The following is a 22,247-nucleotide window of genomic DNA, read 5'->3' as shown; positions in this document are numbered from 1 at the left end:
CAGGACATGATACAAGCTCTGCTCCGGTAAATGAATAAAACATTGATGTCAGGAGAAGGATGATGTTGTGTTTGTTCTGTTATTGATTCTATGTAATCCTCAGCCGCCTTATATAAACTTATCTCTAATCCCTCTTCCAGATCAGTCGACGGTAATCGATAAAAGTGAAACTGCACCGTCTGGATTCACTAATCTGTGGCGGAGAGGAACAGCAGCAGCCTGCAGCTAAACACTGGTAACCTCCCTTTCTGCTCAGACTCCTTTTGCATTTTCCAAAATCACATTTGGCTGCCGAGACACTGAAAACGCTGGCAAATATTTGGAAGGCACCAACCATTGTGGCCGGTGGATGAAAATGTTAATTTCCTCCCTTGATAATGATGCATGTCGTTTCCAAATGTGATTATACAAACAGAATGGTGTGTAACACGCCTGTAATGTGCTTAAGATGTTTTAAAGCACATTTTCATGTCTGCACACTGTGAAATGTGAAAGACCCCAAAGAAAACCTTTGAGGTTTGTATTTAAGAAACACAGGGGGACGCGGACGGTTCCCTGAGGAACCCCGGGGTGAAGGATTCACAGGAACATGAAGGTAACATGTAAGAATGTAAGAGCTTCTGTGGGACTCATGTCCTGTGGGGAAGTAATCTTTATTTTACAGAGCTGTACTTGAACACAACAGCCAATTTAAAGCCCTTAAATATACTACATGTATAGATATGTATGATCTCATTAGGACGTAGACATAACTGTTTCATATACTGGCTCTAATGTGAGGCACGTCCATGCCGTAGGTGTCAGTAAGCTCACAGATGTTGACTCTTTGTGTTTGTGAGCGACTCTAAGGTCAGAATAACCTTCAGAGGCTCTAATCTCTGAATCACCTGAAACATATGATGCAATCTGCCTCATGAAACCTTCACCTGTTTAAAATCAGCCTCGCAGCGTGCGTTGTGTCCACACACTTACCCTTCATGTGCTCCAGTGGAAACACTCTGAAGCATCGCCGTCGTCTCCCTACATAGATATAAATATCAGTTAATCAATTAGAAACAAACCACAGGTCACTGTCCGGTGAAACATGAACAGGAGTGTGTTAACATTGACAGGTAACATTACAGCTTCCTCACTTGACTGTGTAAACAGAGGCGAGGCCGTATGAAGGCAGCCAGTGAGGTGACGGCAGACCGGCCATGACAGCTGTCGGCTCCGATCTGTCTCAGTCTGCTGCACCCGCTTCACACTGCAGGCCTCTGCTCCGCGCGCTGATACTGTTAACGGTACTGTACGGGCAAAGAGAGGGACAGTTATTCCCAAGCTGTGTCTTTATCAGGGACTTGTTGTGGTGTAGCTGCGTATACATATTTTAATTATAACAGGTAATAAGATGAAAAGATTGTATATACAATGTTTGCCCCTCCACAAACAGGAACAAGCTAATACTTCTAAGATGTTTTTACAGCAGAGGTAGAACACCTATAACTTCACACAGAATATGCACGTTTATAAAATATGACCTTCAGGCATCTTTACATAACAAACCGTATTAATTAAAGAGTGTGTTTTATGTTTGGGCCACCTTTAACGAGGAAGCACATCACGCTTGAACTAAACATCTCTTTGCTGAAAGCCTGAAAGTGACAGATGTAGGATCAGTTATCTGGAGAGTCTTGCACAAACACATCCAGTGTCATCGTGTTTAATAATTAATAAATCTGCTGCTCTGAGCTAACAAAGGGCACAGGCGCTAACAAGCAGCCAGTGCACGATTCTTTAATCGGCATATGTGATTCAAAGCATGCTCAAAACTCTCTATCTGAAAAGAGAGTAAGAGGCATGCAGCCATTCGTGTTCCTGCCAATAACATGACTCTCTGTGGTCTTCAGTCTGACTCAGACTTGACTCAGGTGGTCCCGATGGCGGCGGTGCAGGAGGTCCAACCGAAGGTGTCTGGGGGGGGGGGGTTTCTGAAACAGAGTCGGGCTCCTCTTTAACGCGTGACCCGCTCTGTTGTCTGCTCGGTTACACTTTGCAGTTTAGTCAGCGAGCTCGGCGGCCTGCAGCAGCTCCCCTCGCAGGGCGAAGAGTCTGCAGGTTTCTGTTTCAAGGAAACAAAACAAGACACGGTGCTAGTCTGGGGCTCAGGCTCAGGCTCAGGCTCAGCTAGTCTGTCTGAAGAGTTTACGGTGTTTTCATGAAATGACATGGAATTTATTTTCCATGTATTTCCACATGACGATTCTGATACCTACTTAACATCTGACAGGTTTCAGTCAAATAAATCATGAAGCATAAAGTTTTTTTTATGCCAGAAAAACGTTTACGCACCACTAATTTGGAAATAAAAATTGGACCACTTTCTGCCGCGGCCTCTCAGGGTTCTGGTTCTGTCAGGGGGAAAGTTCACTGTTGGTATTTGAACTGACGACATCTGACATCCTCTTACTCACAGTTCTGCTGAGCAACAAAGAGAACAACTTTATTGTTCTGATGTTCTGATTCTGAAGAAGAAGCCTTTGAGGAAACAGGTCGCCTTCAGATATTCTAAACAATCTTTGTAATCAAAGATCTTTTAAAATCCTGCGTGGCGCTGCTCTCCACCACAGAATCAATCAGGGAGATCATCAGTGTAAATAATAATGTTTAGGAAAGGGAGGTTTTCTTCCTGTGATGGAAACCCTCAAACATAACGTGCTGCTGTTAATGTGAACACCTTGTTTTGGCTCACTGAAGTCCCTGATCTCTCCAGAGAGACCAGGAGGACACGAGGAGCCGTCATCACCTTGACTCAACAGATCCTGCCAAGTCGCCTCCTCAGGGCGTCTGGCTCGCCTCTCCATCACGGCACAGTGAGGAAGGAAGGAAGGAGCTAAAAATAGCTTCAGGTTGTATCTGGGCAGCGGTTGGCCGGGAGCGATCACATTTGAGCTTTTTAATATCGATGACAATGAGGCAGTGGATGAGGCTGTTTGGATGATGTGATTATGCTAATTATGGGACATGAGACTTTAATCCTCGTGATGCTCAGGTGTTTGTAGACTCTGTCCACAGGAAACAACAAAATAAGAGACGTAAACAGGAAGGGGGTTAAAACGACCTGAAAGGCCTTTTTCAGTTCTAAGATGTGAAGTGTTTTTAAAGCCTGGTGTGTTTGTCTTACTGTTTAAAAAGAAATATCTGACATTTTCCACCAGGAACAGACTGTTCAATGGAAGAAAAGTCACCTCTGAAGTGTCTACAATCAACCAAATCCTCACCTGACTGTGCGTATCTCCTGCCAAAGTGCCCACAAGCAGCACACAGAAATAATTAACAGGCACAACTCTATTTACTCCAGTAACCGGAAGCATCTGCAGGTCACACGCTGCAGTAATTCACGGCAATTTTCCGAGACGTGTGAGAGAATAAGGAGCTCCGTCTCGCCTCGACCCTCGGTGTCACTTGAATTAAAATGTGTAGCATTGTTGTGCAGCGCGCGGTCATGACACCATCGCACAGAACATTATTATACTGTTCATTATTAAGGACCACGCAAGACACAACAACAACAGCATCAGCAGCAGAGGGGCTGGAGAATTTTCTCCACGCATATCAGACAGGCTGAGTGTGCCAAGACGCTTTTGATTTTATTATTTTTATTATTATTTTTTTTTACGACAGCACATAGTCTAGTTTTGAGGAAGCCTATTACTGTCCTCCCACACACACCCATCAGTAGCAGGCGCACCACGACCTCAATAACCCTCCACACACACGCACACGCACACAGACTGGTGAAGTCCATTTAAGACTCTCTAAATCCGGTGTCACGCTCAGAGCACTACTGCCACCAAGTGGCTGGTTTCACGCACAACACCTGCCTGCAGGACACACGCTGCTCGTGTCACCCCCCTACATTTATCATGTAGCAGCAGAAGAAACAAACATACACACACACACACACACACACACACACCGCCATAACGCTGAGTCTGCTGTATTATTCATGAGACATTTAATCACATTAGTCAGATTAAATACACTGATACCGTATTAAAGGGCTGTCTTCATCACAGAGATGGAAAAACTCTTTTTGTTTACACTTTAAAAAAAAGCCTTTTAATGATTTAATTTCCTGTAAACAGAATTTCTTCATCTAATTCCAGTTCGGAGGGTTTTTCCACCCAGACGACACAAACAAACACTGAATACTGGGGATAGTTTGGCATGAAGAGAGGAAGTAAATATAGCGCGCAGATTATTGGCAGCTTCAGTACAAAAATATTGGACTGTAAAAAGAGCCTCGGTTTGCTGCGTGGAAGATATTAATGTGGGAGGATATTAAAGGGACCTTTGCATTATAATAAGTTAGAATAACAGTTTGATTAAAAGAGGCACTTCTTCATCGCCGCTCGCTCAGCGTGCTCTTCGGGTCATGTTCAGAAACTTTTGAAAGAAGGGACGAAATCGGAAACTAAAAGGAGAGAGGAGCGACGAACCGTCAGTTAAAGCTGCAGCGGGCGGCATCATTTCTTAATAACACATTCTGATCACTCAACATTAAATTTAAATTATGTTGACTTTGTTCGTTAAAGATGTGTCCGGTCTGAATCAAACAACCAATCAGGGTTAGCGTTCCACGTAACGAGCCAATCACAGCGACTCTGTAGGAACATCCCGGCTTCTGCGTGACACTGGAATGTTCATGCCGCTCACTCGCCAGTTTAATACTAAACATCTGAAATGACAGTTTGACAACATCTCAACTCAAAGTGTGTTTTCTCACTTCTCCTGGAGCTTTCGACCACGACCGCCACTGAGCGACTCTCGCTTTCTGAGCGGTTAGAACCTAACGCTTTAAGGTCTCACCCCAGAACTAAAAATAAACTTAGCTTGGAGGATTCAATTCTGCTCGGAAAATAATAAACCAATATTGTTTTTTTAAACCTCATCAGTGATTACATTTTATTCTCATTTAAACCTGTGTCCACGCTGCTTAGAGCTACTGCTAATGCTAACCCAACACGTTCTGCTACTTCACATTAAAAGCCTTTGTCGTTAAAAAAAGAGTCCCCTCAATCAAAGTGCTAAATAAAATCAACAAGTTTCAGTTTTCATTACTTTGAGAAATTAAGTTAATAACTTATGAAGAGGCACATTGTTTTTATACATTTGAAGGGTTTTCCTTCACACTTCACCGGTAAAGGGCAGTAAATATAGTGCACAGTGCTTCAACACAAGACTCGACCACCTCTGAGGGGCGCCGCGCCGCCACACGCACCTCCAGGTTCATCCCGACGCTCAACACAAACTCCCCTTTCGCAAAAACAATCCAGTAACACAAGCGATGGGTCTTAAAGACGTTTAAAAAATGAGTGACAGCATTTCCAACTCGCTTCTTTTCCGCAGACTGTAACTCAGATTTTAAGACTTTGAGACTAAACCACCTGTGATGATGGATATTCTTACAGTTACATATAATAAAAGAGTCCATAAGTTCAAGGGTCAGTGTGTATTTTCCGGTGTGAACACCGGGTTCTCCAGAGGCCCTCCTCCGTCTGAGGACGGCTTTGTTTGGTCGTTCTGGTCTTTGATGTCTCCGTCAGAGTCTGAGGGTGCTGGCTGGGTGGTGTTTGGTTGTGTGGGTGTTTCTGAGGCGGCTGGTGGATGGGTGCCGTCATCGCTCGAGCTTCTGTGTGCCACCGCCTTGTACTCCGCCCGCTCTTTAGGTACCTGGCAACGAAAACAAACAAACAATAATAGAGGTTGTTGACGGACCAAGAAGGAGGAGCCTTTTATAAGCAGAATATAATTAAGAGTAATTAACCACAAACTGGGCTAAAGAAACAGCTAGCTGGAGCTGCTCTTTGGCTAGCTACTAGCCAAAACAAACATCACTAACAATGCTAACATGTTAGCTTCCACTAGCTAGGTTATCCTGAGTGCTAACTCCTTAAACAAAAAGAAACTTCCCTTCATGTCTGCACTAATCTGTCTACATCTGAACCATCTTCATCCTCAGCACTCTACCAACATGGCCGCCAGAGGGTGGGGGGGTGGGGGCGGGGTGATGACATCAGCAGGGAAGCATTTCATTCAGGCATGCCATGCAGCTCACATGACGTCATACAAATGGGCGTGGGAGACTCGCAAAACACACAGACACATATGCATGCATGTACACGCCCACATACCGCACACACATTCACGCAGGTATAGATGAGTCACCACATGCATCAACACAGACACACACACAGAGGAAACCCTGAACACCCCCACGCACACACACGGTAGTTTTCCATTGACCTTTGTACGCACAAATGTCTCACCTTTCTTTAGCGTGTGTGTGGGCAGCCGGTTAGAGGAGGATGTGACGGAAAGATGAGGTTAGTGAGAGTTAGAGAAACATTTCGACACAATCAGTAGTTGATTATTAATGTTAGACAATACAGTGACGTCAGCTGGTACCACGCATGTACAGAGCATCACCAGGCACCACACCGCAGAGAATTTCATTATGGTGTCGACTTTGCTTCTTTTTTATGTCTGAAATGTCCTTAAAGGACACCGTACAGAGCATAGAACCTGATGATTTTAACATGAACTTCCTCTCTGTCACTTTCTACAGACCTGGCCTTGTTTTTTATTGTTGTTCACCTGCAGAGGTTGAGTGTCCGGAGGAGGCCCGCTGCCCTTCGTCAGGCTCATTATCTCTCTGATCTGGAAGATGGCGAAGGCGATGGTGACCCAGGGCGCGCCGGAGAGCACCCAGGCCGGCCTGCTCACGTCCTCCTGCTCCTCCTGGTGTTTGGTCTTCATGACGGGCACCACGGGGGCTTGGCGGGTAGGGGCGGGGCTACCCACACCGTTCTGGCTCTGCACCAGGTCGATGGTGGCGATGGGAACCGGGCTGGAGGGGACCGGGATGTTCTCGGCCAGCATTTTGTCCTCTGAGGGAGGAGGGGAGAGAAAGTTCTATTAAAGAAGCCATATGAGAGTCGAGCAGTACTTCTACCTGTAAGCATGGATCAAGGTTTGTTGTTTTTCTTTTACTGTGCACGTTTCAGCTTTTTAATCAGTTCTCCGATAACTAAACAAAAGGGGAAACTGTGCGTTCAGATGGAGGAAGTATTCCCACCTTTCCCCTCCGTCTCTCCGGTTAGACACTGGATGAAGGAGAAGATGAGGAGGATGACGAGGGACGCCATGCCGATTCCTCTGAACGTCGCTGCAGCACCTGCAAAGACAGCAGACGTCAGCGGGAGCGGAAACTCAAAGAGTGTTTGGTAGTAAGATCAGCCTCTCCTGCCCCAAAGTGACCAAAATAAAACCCCATTTTTCAGCCGTACCAAAGAAGTTGACGAAGACTCCTCCCATCATGGCGCCGCAGCCTCGGCCCAGTCCGAGGTGAAGGCCCTGCAGGATCCCCTGTGCCGACGTCCTCAGGGCCGGAGGGACCGCCGCGCTCAGGTAGGAGATGCAGGCCGCCCAAACTGAGGCGTGGGTCACACCTGGAGGACACACAGGGAGAGACAGAGGGTCAGCATTATACATCCATAAACAGACAATGGTATCAGTGTAAAGATGTGTTGCTCTGAAAGCTGACAGAGGCAGCCTTTATCTGTAGTTTAACACATGTTGATAGTTTAGGGACGACTTCGCTTTGAGATCGTTTATACACAGAAATAATCACAGTCTCAGTCAGTGTGTGGAAATGACCAAACTAATACAGTCGAGGCTTCACAGGTGATTTAACCCAGCTGGGACAGTAAGCTCAGCCCAGGTAAACGTAAAGGCTTTTAAATGTTCAGGTTGTGTTTATGTCAGTCTGTGAGTTTCCTGCATTATTTGATGTTTTCAGCAGAGAAACTACAGAAGAGAATAATACAAGTTTGTCCACCAGAGAGCGCTGAGAGGCTGAGTGTTGAATTGCTCTGCTGTCTCTGTCTAAATAAAACCTGCACTCACGCTTTTATTTTGGCAACACTTCCACTTCCTGTCTGAAACAGCAGTCACATGACCACCACGCCTTCTCAGAGCAGCTCATATCACATAGAAATGAATCCTGCTTTTCTCTGTCATCGGCTCAGACTGCAGGAAAGTTGAACACACTCACTTTAAACATTTTAAATGTTCATGGGTCGACTTCAGAGTCCAACCGGCGCTGAACTCCGAGCCGAGCGCTGAACTTGTTTTCACTTGTTTATTCTGTGAGGCGTCAGTGTTTCCTCAGGGCGGACGCCTCAAACAAACCGAGCAGACTCTCACAGCTCACACTCTCTGACTGTTTATGACCCACAGCTTCTTCTTCTGCCGTATCGTTCTTATTTTCAGCACCTCAGTTTGCTACTTTAGTGCAGGACTTATCTGAACTTATCTTAAATCTGAACTACTTCAGATATTGTGCTTTTAAACGCTGTCATAGACTTTTGCTGCTGAAACATTTTCTATCCAACTGAAAGTCATTTCAGTGTAATCGTTTTTCGTCTTTCAACTTGCAGGACGATGAGCATGCTGTAATATAGCTCCCATAATGCATTGGGAGATGTAAACAGGAAGTAAAATGTTGGTTTTTAAGCATATATTTGTTTACGTTTGTGCATCAGCACAATTTAAAGCAAGCTGAACTCAATATGAGCACTTCCTGTTTGCAGGGTACCCGTACACATACAGAGTAATATCACTGGGTTACTGTGACATGTAAAAGAAGTTCAGCAGTTAGAAGCAGAATCTCTTTTCTTCCATGTCTGTTTTTTAAGAGTTGCAGCTGCTGGGCTTAATTAACACGCGTCCTGCAGAGGCACAAAGTTCATCCGAGCATTCCCAAAGCTTCATCCCTCTGCAGGCTATCAGGAGGAAAACGGCCGCCTGATAAGCGTCCTGTTAGACAAACACATCGAGGTTCCTGTCCCGTCTCCAGGGTCCTAGTTTCCTAAACCCTCCCTGCAGACGGAGGCGTGTTACCTTGAAGGACCTCCATGGGCAGCACGATCCAGGCGTTCTCCAGGTAGGAGATGTACAGGTAGCGAGCCGTGTTGCAGGCCAGACCGATGTACAGCACCCTGAGGGGGAACACAGAGGAGGACAGCGTCAGTGTGAATGTATAACACTTTGGACTTTCATCAGAATCTGACAGTATAGTTAGTTTCGCTCAGCGTGTTTTAGGAGCTGTGATGTCTTTCACTTTCCAGAGCCCAAAGTGACACATGGAGTTTGTTACATCAGAAACAACACTTACTTCACGTTCACAGATCATGAGACAAACCTTCTTTATTTACTTTAAAAAGTAAGAGAAAAGATGCAAATAAAAAAGACCAAACTGAAAGCAGAAACCAAACAGACTCTCGTGTTGTTCAGTATGTGTCGCTCTGCTGCGAACACACTTCCTGTTTGACTGGAAAGTCTGAGCCACCTGACGTCTCTTTATATACAGTCGCTGACTCGATGTGAATGCGTCTCGATCAGCTCAGGCTGCAGGTGTCCTCTGTTGACCCTGCTCGCTGCGGAAGCATCATCGGCTGCCACTTCACTGCTGCCGAGAATATCCCCCAACAAGTGCACCATTTCCTCCTGTTTGTTTAATAAAGCTACAGAGACCAGATGTCTGATGGTGTTTTCAGAGATTAAAAGGAGACAGGAAGTCAGACGGTAATTAGAGACGCGAGTTAGTCTCCATCTTTTCATGATAGTTGGTGTTTTAAAATCTTAATTAATACGAGCTTACTGTTACCAAGACGTTTTTATAACGTGGTGCTGTTGTTTATACAGTGAGGCACTCTTATATTTAAGCTAACCTAAAACAAAAGGAATAATCTCAATGAATGAAGGAGGCAGGCGGCCAGCGTCACCAGGTGAGTGCTAGCATTGTGAGCGATCCCTGCTGGAACTTATAGCCACGAGCTAACAGCCTGATCTCCTGGTTAACTCTCAGCCAAGAGTTATCCTGTGGTTAGTGCGCGTTACCAAACCTGTCAGGGCAGTTAGAAGGAGCTGAGTCACTTAATAATCCCTCACCTAAAAATAAGCTTCTGTGTTTTTAAAATATTCCTGTTTTCGCGGAGGGATCCTCGGCTGTCATGTGTCTGAACTCCGTGTGTGCTGAGTAAACGTTCTCTGGATGAACAAACACTGAAGTCTGGTGATGAACTACTGATCGCTGTGAGGGTGTGTCACGCTCCGATCCGTTTGTTTGTCCTGGAGGGAGCAAAGAGGCTCTCCAAACAACACGACAGGGACGTCAGGAAAAAGCAGGATGATTTAGTTCTTTAGGACCAAGATCATGTTCAAAACAACTTCTAAAAACAAAGGATTATGGGTAAAGGGAGGCAGATTGGTGTTTGGTAATCTGAGCAGAAGCTCTGCTTCATTTTAACACCACAGAAGAAGAAGAGCATTGATTAATTGATTTTTGATCACTCTCTGTGGTTAGTGTTTCATGTGAAGATTTGATGCTTTTTTTGTCCTAAATCTTAGTTTGGTTCTAGAATTTGACCCCTGACCCCTACAAGATACATTTGTATGTATGGATATTTTTGAGCAGCTTCCCGTTAGTGATTAATATGTGCCTCTTTAATATCCCCAAACACAGCAGGTGTATTTACTTAGGAATAAACTTTCCTATCACCTCCTGCTGACCAGAAGTTTGTCAGAGTTTCCTGTGCAGGTAAAGAGCTGCAGCCTGGAGGCCTCGCTGCTGAAATCTAACACCACGATCTCAAATGTCCCCGCTGCCTGCGAGGTCCGACAGCCCGGCCCCCGAGTCTCCACCACCGACTGAAACCCTGAGCATCAATGACAGCATTGTCTCGGACAGTCACTCCTCACTGCTGCTGCAGAGTGCAGGCTCGATTCAGCAGCTCAGCTTGAAGCTAACAGACGCTTTAAGAAGTTAATTATCAGGCTGGAAAATCCAGGGCAGTTTTGTAATGTTCGTGCATGTTTGAACATCGTTTCTTCATAACCTGAAGCACTTAAATGTGATTTAATTGTAGACTTATCTTTAACCCTAGATGACCGTGCAGCTGTGCTGGAGGTTTAAGATCCTAATGCTGTCCTTCTTTTTAATGTGTAAAACCAGTCTGTATGCACAGTTTGAACTGGGAGGACATTTATAAATCACTTTGGACTCTGGGAACTTCACAGTTAATAATTATAAATAATGATTGATGATTGCAGCCCAAATGCACTGATAATACAATGGCCTTTAATCTGCATGTTAAACAACAAACCCTCTGAGGTGTGTGTCTCACCTGACGTGTCCGACCAGCTCGATGAACTTGTGGCTGGTGAAGTAGGCAGCGAGCTCCGAGATGTGGCTCAGGACGGAGCACACCCCGAACAGGGTGGTGGTCCCCTTCAGGTCCTCTAAGTGCCAGTACAGGAAGGTGAAGACGAAGCCGTAGCCGAAGCCCATGAACCAGGCGACGAAGAGGACGGAGCTGTAGCGCACGCTGCACAGCAGCCTCAGGAGGTCGCTGTAGTGGAACTCCTGAGGGGCGTCGGGGCTGATGGGAGTCTGGTCTGAGGAGCCAGGCTCTGGTAACGCTCGCGGGGTGTCCGCCTCCGCCACCACCCCCTCAGGGATCTCATGCCGGTAGTCTGCTCCTTTTTCAAAGTAAAACTGAGTGGCCACAATGAGCGCCACGCCCATCAGCACGCCAAACACAATGAAGGCAATCTGGTAGTTGTGGAGGCGGAAGTCGGGCACGACGCAGCCCACGCCGTCGATCTTGACCGTGAGGTGTGTGTGGTCGATCCAGATCCCCACCAGCAGCATGGCCAGACCCCAGCCCAGCGAGCCCCACATCCTCTGCAGGCCGTAACGGTCCCGGGCTTTGCCGAGGTAGTGGAGGGTGACCGTGTCCACGATGGTGACGGCGGGGGCGCTGAAGAACTCGCCTACGATGATGACGAGCAGGATGAGCAGGAAGATGGTCTCCACCTGGTCCTTGTTGTAGATGATCTGGTACTCCTTGGCTTTGGTTGGAGCAGGGGAGGTGGTGGTGGTCTTGGTGTGGATGGTGGTGTTGTTTGGAGTGTTATGGGTTGGGTTAGCGAGTGTGATGGGAGTGTTGGTGGCGTTGGGGTCTACGCTTCGCTTATGTCTGTGGAATGCACTGAAATAAGTGTCCAGGACTTCATTAAGTCCGGGGAGGTCCAGTAAGCTCCGGCGGCCTCGCGGGTGGCGGGTGGAGTTGCTCGCCTGCGTGATGTTCTCCTGCGGGAGAGTCGTCGCCACGGGGGCCACCGTTGTTGTCAGAGCAGCACCCTTCTCCTCACACTTCATCTCCGCTGGTTTGACGAAGCCGATGCCGCAGTTGAACACCAACCAGCACAGGACAGAAAACAGCAGCACCGCCTTCCCTTTCTTGAAGCGGTCCGCCACCACTCCCCAGAAGGGGGCGCTGCAGAACTCTATGAAGTATCGGATGCCCACTAGCAGCCCGCTGCGGCTGGGCGACATGCCGAGCTGCTTGTAGTAGACGGCCAGCAGAGGGTGCAGCGAGCCGTAGGCGGCATAGAAGAAGAAGTAGAAGACTTTGGAGACGAGGAGGTGGCTGTTGATGCGGAGGCACATCCTCTCGCAGCAGTCTATGGAGCCTGGATTTGAGGAAGGCGGCTGTTCAGGTGGCGTGTCCGCAGTGGGCACTGGTGCCACAGCATCACCTGCGTGCGGCTGCAACGACAGGGTGTTGAACGGCTCTGCCAGCACATACTTCCTCTTATGATCCTCCTCGTCGTCGGTCAGGATGGCAACCTTGTCGTCAGCTGCCATATCTGGAAGATAAGGAAATGAGGGCATTCAACAAGCAAATGCAGAATTCACTCTCCAGCTGGAAGCGTCGTCTGCTCAGGAAACCAACCATGAGCAGAAGATCTGTGTTTAAAAACAGGTTCAATAGCCCAAATATCTTCCTCCATACACTGCATGAATCTATAGCGATATAGACACATCTCTCTTACATAGTATTAAAGACGACTTTCAGATTAGCAAACTGAGGGTGATTTCACTGCTCTTGTGCTACAGAGAACACAGACAGAAGTCCTGTTTGAGACAGATAATCAGTGAAATCACAAATATTTCTGATACAACTCAATAAACTAAAGGACACACTGTGCTTTTAACAGAGTCCGGAGTCTATCTGTTAATCTAGTCCAGGTTAAATACGTCTCATAACGGTGTTTTTTAATCTAGAAAAACAAATGAAACCAGCTTTCTGTCTGTGGAGGTCCCTGAACCCCAGTTTGAGTCCCAGTATTGTGTCATGAGGACTTATAGCAGATCCTCAGTGCAGAAGAGATCATGAGCTGCTCTTACATGACCAACAGTCAAAGACATTTCCAGCTAACTGAGCCTCAGACGACCGCTCAATGCACTCGCGCCCCAGTTTGGCAACCGCCTGTCCGTCACTGACTGTCACTGACGGTCCTATGCGGAAGTAATTGGCATCATGAACAAAGCTACTGTTTATTTTACACGCAAACACGCATGATTAAGTTCATTTAAAGCGGAAAATGTCAGTAAATTAGCTACAATAACATGGCTAATTTAAAGAACAAGGTAAACCGGTTTAACAGGCAGGATATTACTCTAACGTTGTGGCTCTAACGTTGTAACCTCAAATTAACTATTTCAAACACCTATAAAAATAAAACTCAACGTTAAAAAAACAGACAAAAGACAAATTAAATGTCTTACCTGCTCAGGTCACCGCTCCCATTAAATTATGACTGCGCAGTTTCTGTTGAATTTCTCTCTCCTCGGTCGGACATGTTTCACTCAAAGCCCGTCATAATTACTTCTTTTAATTTGCGGTTAATGTTTAAATTGATCGAAACGTTTCCATGTTTTAATTTGATTCCGAATTTACAGTGTTCCTCCGGCTCTGCTCTCTTTGTATTGAGAACAACAGCAGCTCGTCAAACCGGAGCTCCCACCTGTCCCCACACTACCATCAAGTCCGCCATGATGGACGTTACAACTTCCGGTAGACGCCTACAAAATAAAAGTCATCGTTTTTAACACTTTTTTTTTCTTGCTGTACTGTTGTACTTCTTTATGCACTAAAATTAAGTTTTCAACATTGCAGTTTTTGTCCTGTATGCACCCTTCACTCTTGACTGTAAGTCTTTAAAATGTCGTTAATCCTGTAAATATCAATATAAAATAGTTCTTTAAATAGAGTAACTACATAATATTACAGTTAAAAAATATGTTTATATGTAGTCAAATAAAGGTTTCATAAGTATGAAACTATGTTTAACAGTCTGGAGTTAAGCTGTTCTCATCTGTTAATCCTGTCGAGGTTTTAAGAGTCAGCGATTAGTTTATCAAAAGATCAGTTTCAACAGTTTTGACTTCATTTCACTTTAAAGCAGAAATACAAACGTGCTTGTCGCAGCCAGTCAAATGTAATTTATGCTGCATGTCTTTGTGATTAAGGTTGAATAAAACAGTTAATATGATTGTTTCATTGTGCAGTGGAAAACTGGTACTTTTCAGTATTCTCAGACTTTTTAAGGACCAAATAAAGAATCGTAATTAATAAAGTATTTATATAAATATATGACTATGAAGTAGCTACTTAGTAATGTTTTGTTTTTAAGTTGAGTGTAAAGAAATGTCATGCTTTTATTTTGTCCCTCTCTGGTACCCGTCAGTCCTGAATTGATGCATCTTAACGCAGCAGAGCGCCGCCGCCTGAAAGTCTCCAGAGTCTGAATTAAAGGGGAACCTCCATTAATCACACATGAATTAATCACACATGAAACATTCGCGTAATGCATTTTACAGTGACACTGCACAGACTGCAGCCTCTGGTAGGAGTCCCTGTGGGAACAGCGGAGTATAAAACAGGAACATGGAAATAAATAACAACATTAAATCGACGTAATGAACATTAAACTCAACACCGAGCAGCGCAGACGCAGCAGATGTATCTGCAGTGATATTACGGGGATATAAAAGCTACTTTATTGATAAAGATGTTTATTTTTATGATATTTATAGATCATTCAGAGCAATATAAATCCATCCCTTTTTACAGAGGATTTTAATAAGCTGGTGTTCACTTGTTTTTTTTTATTGTGCTTTTACTTTCTTAACTTTCAGGAAGAAAACGTTTGTCTCCATTATATATTCTGTAGCAGATCTGTACCCTGAATATAATGCTTATATTATTTAAAAGAGGCCAAACTAACATTTTTTTTAACTAATATTGTTGCTCTTTGGAGACTTTGGAGAGTTTAAAAGAAGGTTAATCTCCCCATATTCAGAACAAAAGAAAACCCGTGGATGAACGTAATTAAAACAGATTTTCTGAAACGGTTGTAGTGCCAGGAAATAACAAACCCCACCCATCTGGCGCTGCAAGAACATCAAATCAAATATAATAAACGCTTTCCACTGCAATGCAGCAGAATGACCTGCAGGGGGCACTGTAGACACAGCTTACACTAGAATAGTTGGTGTCGAATAAAAAGCTCCAGACAGTTTAAAGTCAGAACATCCGGTTTAATGTTCCCCAAACGAGAATGTTAACAACACACCACTCCTGCAGCTGCGTCACATACGTTCACATACAAAAGTAAATTCAACATTTAAGATGAGAAATTCAATCTTTTTTAAACCAACATACCAGTTACGTCTTACACACTGCGTTTCAGGAAGTGCTTTGATGCTTCAGATAAACTGATGCTTCTTTCTGTGCAGCAGAACGGAAATCCAACAAAATGAGCTGCTGAGTCCAACAATCTCTTCTAATGAGTGCAGATGTTCCTGAGGGATTTCAGGCGACTGAAAATTCAGTGTTTTAATCCTGCGTGTCAGAAAATAGAAAGTAAACTGTGATATATTTGAAAGAGAGAAGATGTGTTCAGTAGTCCGACTCATCTGAAAGCTCTCCCTGCTGTGTCCAGTGCTTCCCCTTCTTCTTCTTCTTCCTCTTCCTCTCGCCCATCAGCATGGCGGCCAGCACGGTTATCACCACGGTGACGGTGATGATGAGCACAGTGACCGTCTCGGCGAGGCAGAGCTCCGTGTCCACGTCCATCAGCCGGTAGTCTTTGAGGACGGGCGGCTCCTGGCAGGTCAGGTTGTAGTAGTCGTCCAGGAAGAGCCGCTGGATGCTGCGCAGCTTCCGGAAAACTCTCTGCAGGTCGCAGTCGCAGTTCCAGGGGTTCCCCTCCAGCAGGATGTGGGTGCTGTATGTGTGGATGTTCAGGAACGACTTGAAGTACACCGTGGACATCAGGTTGTCGGCCAGGTTGAGTAACGTCATGCTGGTGAGCGGCTTGAAGACGCCCATCTCCGTCTCACTGATCTGGTTCCCGGCCACGTTGAGGACCTCCAGGGAGCGCAGCATGGAGAAGATCCCGCTCCTCAGAGACGTGAGCTGGTTGTCCTGCAGGTGGAGCTGCCGCAGGGTGCTCATGGAGGAGAACGACCTCACCTGGATGGTGTGGATGCTGTTGCAGGTGAGGTTTAACCTCTGCAGGCCGTCCAGGTGCAGGAAGCTGCGGCTGTCCAGGCTGCTCAGGCGGTTGTGGGCGAGCTGCAGCTCCCGCAGGAAGGCCAGGCCGAGGGAGAAACCCTCAGTCAGGCTGGAGATCCGGTTCCAGCTCAGGTCCAGCTTCTGCAGGAACTCCAGCTGGGAGAAGCAGCCGTCCTCCACCACGCTGATGTTGTTGTTCTGCAGCAGGAGGATTCGCAGCTTGCGGTTTTTGCTGAAGGAGCGTTCGGGGATGACGGAGATGTTGTTGTCGGACAGGTCGAGCAGCTCGGTGGTGGGGGGGACTCTGCTGGGCAGGTGGGTGAAGCGCGCTCTGGAGCAGATGGTGAACTTCAGATCTCCTCGACAGTCACAGCCCGGCCTGCACCAGCTGCTGTTCGACCTGGAGGACGCCTCCGTCACCAGCAGGAGGAGGAGCAGCAGCTCCTTCATGGTTACAAAGCCCTCTGTAAAGAACAAGCACAGAGACGAGCTGAAACCAGCTGCTGCCTGAATGTAAAACAGCAACATGTGGTTCTCTGTGATGAAAGGTAAATATGGTTTGTGACAAAGAGGATCAGAGCACTCATAAAGGCCCCGTAAAACTGCATCTGTACTGACGCATTAAAGTACACTGATATAACCGATAAAAACGTTTTATTTAAGCACATTCATGATTTAAACTAAAATAATAAAGGCGTCACATGTACCTCCTCCTTCACCTGTCCGTTCACTACACAGTTAAAACAAAGAGGAGGATAAACAGCTGCTTGATTTAAAGATAAAGTAGAAAAACTCCAGCCAGCCTCGTTTGTCGTCCTGTTTGAGGTTTGGTCTTACCTGCAGCTGCTCCTGTGTTTCCGTCTGTTTCCCCTCCTGACGGGCGTCAACATGCAGCTGGCGGCAGGTGGAAACTGGACATGACGGAGGCAAGGGAGGAGGCGCGGGTTGTCACAGCTCGGACAAGAAGCTGACGAGCGACACCACGGAGACAGAGAGATGGAAAGAGACACAGAGAGGGGGGAAGGGGGGAGGGCGAGCTCGTCAATTATTCACCAGGCAGCGCGGCGGCCGTGGGAGGGGGTTATCAGCGCTGACGAGGGCAGCTTTAAGAGATTGAAGCCGAAGTGGGCCACAGAGCGAGCATTAGAAGGTCTGGACAGATTTGATTGATGGCAGGCGGACAGACGGACGGGTGTTTATCTGCAGGTTTATTCATAGATTTGTTTGTAATCACAAGTCAAGAGGTGGTTCTTCAGCGGGACTTTGATCTGGATGAGCGTCTGTCGAGACATGTTCTAGAGACATGTTTTTAAAGGCTTCAAATGTGCTTTAAAACTATGCAGCAGAGTCACCATTTAAAAACACACCTGCTGCACGAATAATGTGACATACTTCTGTTGTGTATCTGTCGCTCAGTTTATTATCCGAGGCCATACATTCATCTCCAGCATACTGTCCATTTTATAAACGTTGTTATCAATCTGCTTCATGTCAGTTTGAGATTACAGAAAGGCTTTGGATGAAACTTTCCTCCAGCTTTGTCTCGTCTAAAGCGGAACAAAAAGATTAAATCAAACATTGGTGAGACTTCTTTGTGCGCGAAGACAATAAAAAGAAGAAAATACATCCCATCTGGTTCGACAGCTCTGAACGCAAACTGTGCAAACACTTATTTTGTAATAATAAGATGAAATTCTCTTTTTCAGGAACGTTTTTGAAGTTTATTTCTACACAGAATGTTTCTCTTTCTACCTTTTATTTGTTATAAAATAAAGTTAATATCAGGATTTTCTTCTCTACTTATCAAGATATAAAACTGAAGTGTTTCGGTCCTCCTGCTGACACCTGCAGCGCAGCGGGACTATTTAAACCTTCAGCTCCTTGACTTCACATCAAGACAAGCATCCAAAAAGACAGAGGTCAAAGGTCGGGGCCTGCTCTTTTGAAAGCAAAAGCTATGGAAGTAAACTAAAATGATTTTAAAAAAGGAGAAAAAGGTTTTAAGAAAAAGTCGTTGCAGGAAAACCTTCGAACTAAAATGTTAGCGTATAAACCATGTTAGCAGCTGCAGCTCCCCGCAGCTGCAGGAGACCAGATGCGACATCATTTACTCTCGTCTGTCGGATGTAACGGGGATGTATGGAATAGATGATGAGCGGACCTGTTGGTCCCTGAGAGAAAGATTACACTAATACGTACAAATCCCCGGCCCAGATACAACACTCACTGCCGCCGTCCGCCTCCGCTGCCCGAGGAGTCAGAGCTTCTTTTTTTAACTTGTAGCTTTGAGCTGAGTCGGTCGGCTCATTCATAGATCACATTTTAGCTCAATAAACTACTAAGAAACGTATGTGAAAGCTACTTTAAATGTGGAGGAAGTATTCATAAACTTTACTACAGTAGAAGCACCAACACTCCACTGCAAGTAAAAAGATCACTTCCTCTAACTTTAAGGTCAAGTTTATTAGCAGCAGCTGTTAGCCACAAAAATACAACATCATTTTTATAATATTGTGCAGCTAAATATTAAATATTTAAATATCTTTCAAATGATCTCTATTCGCTGTCCTGAAAAGATATTAACGCACAGCCAGCAGACGTTTAGCTTAGCTTAGCACAAAGGCTAAAGAAGGGGCAAACAGCTAGCTTTGCTCTGTTAAATATTGGATGATTATTGGTGTCTATTTTGATCTGCTTGTCGCTCATTAACGTGTGTTTATGCTGACGTTCATCTCAGAGATCACCTGTCAGCGTGGGCAGGAACAATGACGCCTCTTCTTCTTCTGTTGAGCTCTGTCGGCGCCATCACTGCTCATGCTCCGTTCTTTGTCTTCTGTTCATACGACAGGAAACACAAACACATTTTAATGCAGGCGGCGGGAACAGAAAGTAGTTTTTAGTGTTCATTTAGAGCTTGTTGTGTTTTCAGACGGTGTCAGTGATGGTACAGTAGCGCTTCCTCTCACAGATATCTGGTGTCTGCGGGGATCCAGTTTCAGCTCGGCCTTTGACTCGACCTGGATAATTGTGCGACACAAAGACAGCGACTTCAGTTTCCTGCCTCCTGGACACTTAACGTGATTATCGCAGAACACTCCTGCCAACATTTAAACTGTCTGTGGGTATAGTGATCTGGCATTTGTATATTTCCATTGCTAATGTGATGAAATTCTGCTTTGTATCACCTACATTATTGGTGATATTCCTCCAGCAGATGGTACGTGTGTTTGATAAACAGAAGTGCTGTATACGTGCACAGAGAGCACCATGCAGGGTGTGTGTTTCCTGCAGAGCCTCACAGGGCGGCAGGATTACAGTGAGACAGAAACTCTCTGTGAGTGAAGCTCGTGAAAGCTGCTTCAGTCTCAGTGAAGACGCTAATCGTTAATCCCCGTGGACGAGGATTATTCTCCGTGTTCTGCCGCTGGAACATTAAAGTCTTCATCCAGCTCGCTTTCACTCAAGGATTTAGATTCCCTGTACATGTTGTGCATTGTTGTGTGTTATATTAACGGCCTCTCCCCCTGTCTTTGTGTAGATTCGTGTGTAGTTGTGTTTTAACACAGAATAAGATCATCTCGGTGAAGTTCATGTGACAGCTGAAGTAGCGCGCTGTAATATATGCTGACATGCTTTACCCATTGTGCATGTAATAATTTAGATTTTTCTTTGTTTTAAAGGAAAGATTGAAGTTAAATCGCGCCAAATATTATTAATCTATAAGTTGAAATAGATAATAAAGGTACCCAGGTGCTCACACAGCGACAAACGCATAAATCAGAAGTTTTTCTTACATTTTTATTTAAGTAAAAGTAGAAACAACGCTTGGTTTTAATTTTACATAAAAAAGTATAAAAGCAAAATCAGTGAATTGTATTTTAAGTATCAATAAAAGTGAAGAATAGTCCCTTTATATGTACTGGAATATAATTAATGATCCTCACGTGTTACAGTATTTATAAACAAATAAAGTTATATAAAGTTACCTGCTTCCTTTTAATTGACTCAATTTCCTTTTCAATCATGGATCAATTAATAACATATAGTTTTTCTCACCTTCATTTGAAGCTGAGGGCAGGTGGAGTTATGTCTGCAGCCGGTCCTGTGTGCAGTATTCAAAGCAACCAGCAGGGGGCGACATCGGTCTGTTGAAATGAGAAGTGGAAACACTTTTTCTGACACACAAGAGACGTACAAAATACAGCTTTATTAATAACATCTAAAAGAATTCACACGCAGAATGGAAACATGTGGATACCTGTCACACCTGAGCAGCAGAGCGTGTGATTGAGAGTTAAATTGAAAATTCAAATATGCTTAAAATCCGACAGGGTTTGGTTTGTGAAGCGTTTCTTAAATCCTGTCTCTTTCCGTGTTGATACCTCCAACTGTTTTACAGTTAAAGTTTCACACATCCACCAGCTGCCAATCATCCCTGTGTGTGTCTCTCACACCTCTGACTAATAAAGTTAATTCAGATGTGTTCACAGAACCGCCCCGCAGATGAAATCAGTGTTGACGCGGAGCTTCTTCTCAGACCAGCACAGCGATCAGTGACTCTGTAGGTGTGTGTGTAAACTTGTGCGGTAGGTGTGAACGTGTGTGACGGGCGGAGGTGTTAATGAAGGCAGCAGTGACGGCCCGTTCACGCCGCTGCTCAGATCCAACATGGCAGCGGTGACTCGTCACGGAGGTCAGATGGAGCAAGGAGCGGGTCGGCGGGAGCAGATTGTCCCTGCCCGCTGTCAAGTCCTCAATCAGGTCCTCAGAACGAGTATTACATGTGATGCTTAATTAGAGCTGCTGCTAACGAGCGGACACTTCCAGGCCTTACCAGTACAGAGTGTCTCCATCATGACATGCTCACAGTGCAGATACTTCTGTTACCACGACTACCACAACTACTAATGTGAGGGCTGCCTGTACTTCTACTACACTCGCTACATCACCTGGTGAGGTCACGACCTCTAATACTACCACAGCTGCTGTGCTGCTGCTGTAACTGACAGGACTACTTCTGTGACCTTTCACGCCCCCAAACCTGCCACCAGTACTGGAGAAGCACTTCCTGTGTGACCTCTGACCTTTGTGTGCGTGTGTGTGTGTATTTCCAGACAAAACCGCAGTCGATAAAGAAAACACCTCCAGGGACACTGAGTGTGTGTGTGTGTGTGTGTGTGTGTGTGTGTGAGACACACACACACACACACACACACACACACACACACACACACACACACACTCTCAGTCAGTGTCTCCAGTGGTTTCTGGTTGTCAGTGTGGATCCATCACACCAACAGGAGGGAGACCCTGACCTCCAAACCAACACTCCTCACTTCTTCTTGTCGTCCTCTCTGTCCTCCTTTCCTTTCCTTGTCCTTCCTCCTTTCTCTCATCATCTTCACACCTTTTTACCACATTTTTACTTCCTGTTACATCTTTCTCTCCTTTGAGTAGCTCTCTTTTTCCTCCCTTCCTTCTCCTTTCTTTTTTATCTTTGTTTCTTTTTCTCCTCTTCCATTTCCCTCATCTCCTTTGTTACCTCCTCCGTCTCTCCGTTTTGCTGCTTTTTGTCTCTCCTTCTTCCTCCTCCCCTCCTCACTCATGTCTTCTGTTTGTTCCTCTTGCTCTCCCGTCTTCTTCTTCTTGTGTCTCCTTTTCCCATCTTTTATTCTGCTTCCTGTTTTCTCCTCTTATCCTTTTTGCTTTACTCTCTTCCTGTTCCGTCTGCTCTTGTCTTTTTTACCTCTTCTTCCTCTAATATTTATGCAC

The 22,247-nt window shown here is 45.4% G+C and overlaps 2 protein-coding genes across 2 annotated transcripts; both read right to left on the bottom strand.

Moving 5' to 3' along the window:
- Positions 1 to 3,980: 3,980 nt before the first annotated feature.
- Positions 3,981 to 13,920, bottom strand: LOC138603729 (major facilitator superfamily domain-containing protein 6-A-like). Its single transcript, XM_069675625.1, has 7 exons — positions 13,682 to 13,920; positions 11,232 to 12,759; positions 8,947 to 9,044; positions 7,332 to 7,493; positions 7,121 to 7,219; positions 6,640 to 6,932; positions 3,981 to 5,715 (listed from the first exon to the last, which is right to left on the bottom strand). The coding sequence occupies exons 2-7, from the start codon at positions 12,755 to 12,757 to the stop codon at positions 5,488 to 5,490; spliced, it is 2,406 nt and encodes an 801-aa protein (XP_069531726.1). The 5' UTR covers positions 12,758 to 12,759; positions 13,682 to 13,920; the 3' UTR covers positions 3,981 to 5,487.
- Positions 13,921 to 15,857: 1,937 nt separating this feature from the next.
- Positions 15,858 to 16,925, bottom strand: LOC138603277 (leucine-rich repeat-containing protein 4C). The gene has a single exon (XM_069674958.1). It carries the CDS (start codon positions 16,923 to 16,925, stop codon positions 15,858 to 15,860), a length of 1,068 nt encoding a protein of 355 aa, XP_069531059.1.
- Positions 16,926 to 22,247: the final 5,322 nt, after the last annotated feature.

Source organism: Semicossyphus pulcher, unplaced genomic scaffold (assembly GCF_022749685.1).
Source record: "Semicossyphus pulcher isolate SPU_LCO1_2020_fin unplaced genomic scaffold, fSemPul1.0.p SCAF_24, whole genome shotgun sequence".
NCBI lineage: Eukaryota > Metazoa > Chordata > Actinopteri > Labriformes > Labridae > Semicossyphus > Semicossyphus pulcher.
This window is presented reverse-complemented; position numbering and strand designations above follow the sequence as displayed.

Bases quoted from the DNA above. Each gene is read 5' to 3' on its own strand.
- LOC138603277 (XM_069674958.1), bottom strand. From the start codon at position 16,925: ATGAAGGAGCTGCTGCTCCTCCTCCTGCTGGTGACGGAGGCGTCCTCC.
- LOC138603729 (XM_069675625.1), bottom strand. From the start codon at position 12,757: ATGGCAGCTGACGACAAGGTTGCCATCCTGACCGACGACGAGGAGGAT. The intron at 6,933-7,120 runs GTGGGAATACTT...CTCCTCCCTCAG, and splicing joins CGGAGAGACGGAGGGGAAAG to AGGACAAAATGCTGGCCGAG. The intron at 5,716-6,639 runs GTGAACAACAAT...TTTCGTTGCCAG, and splicing joins CGGACACTCAACCTCTGCAG to GTACCTAAAGAGCGGGCGGA.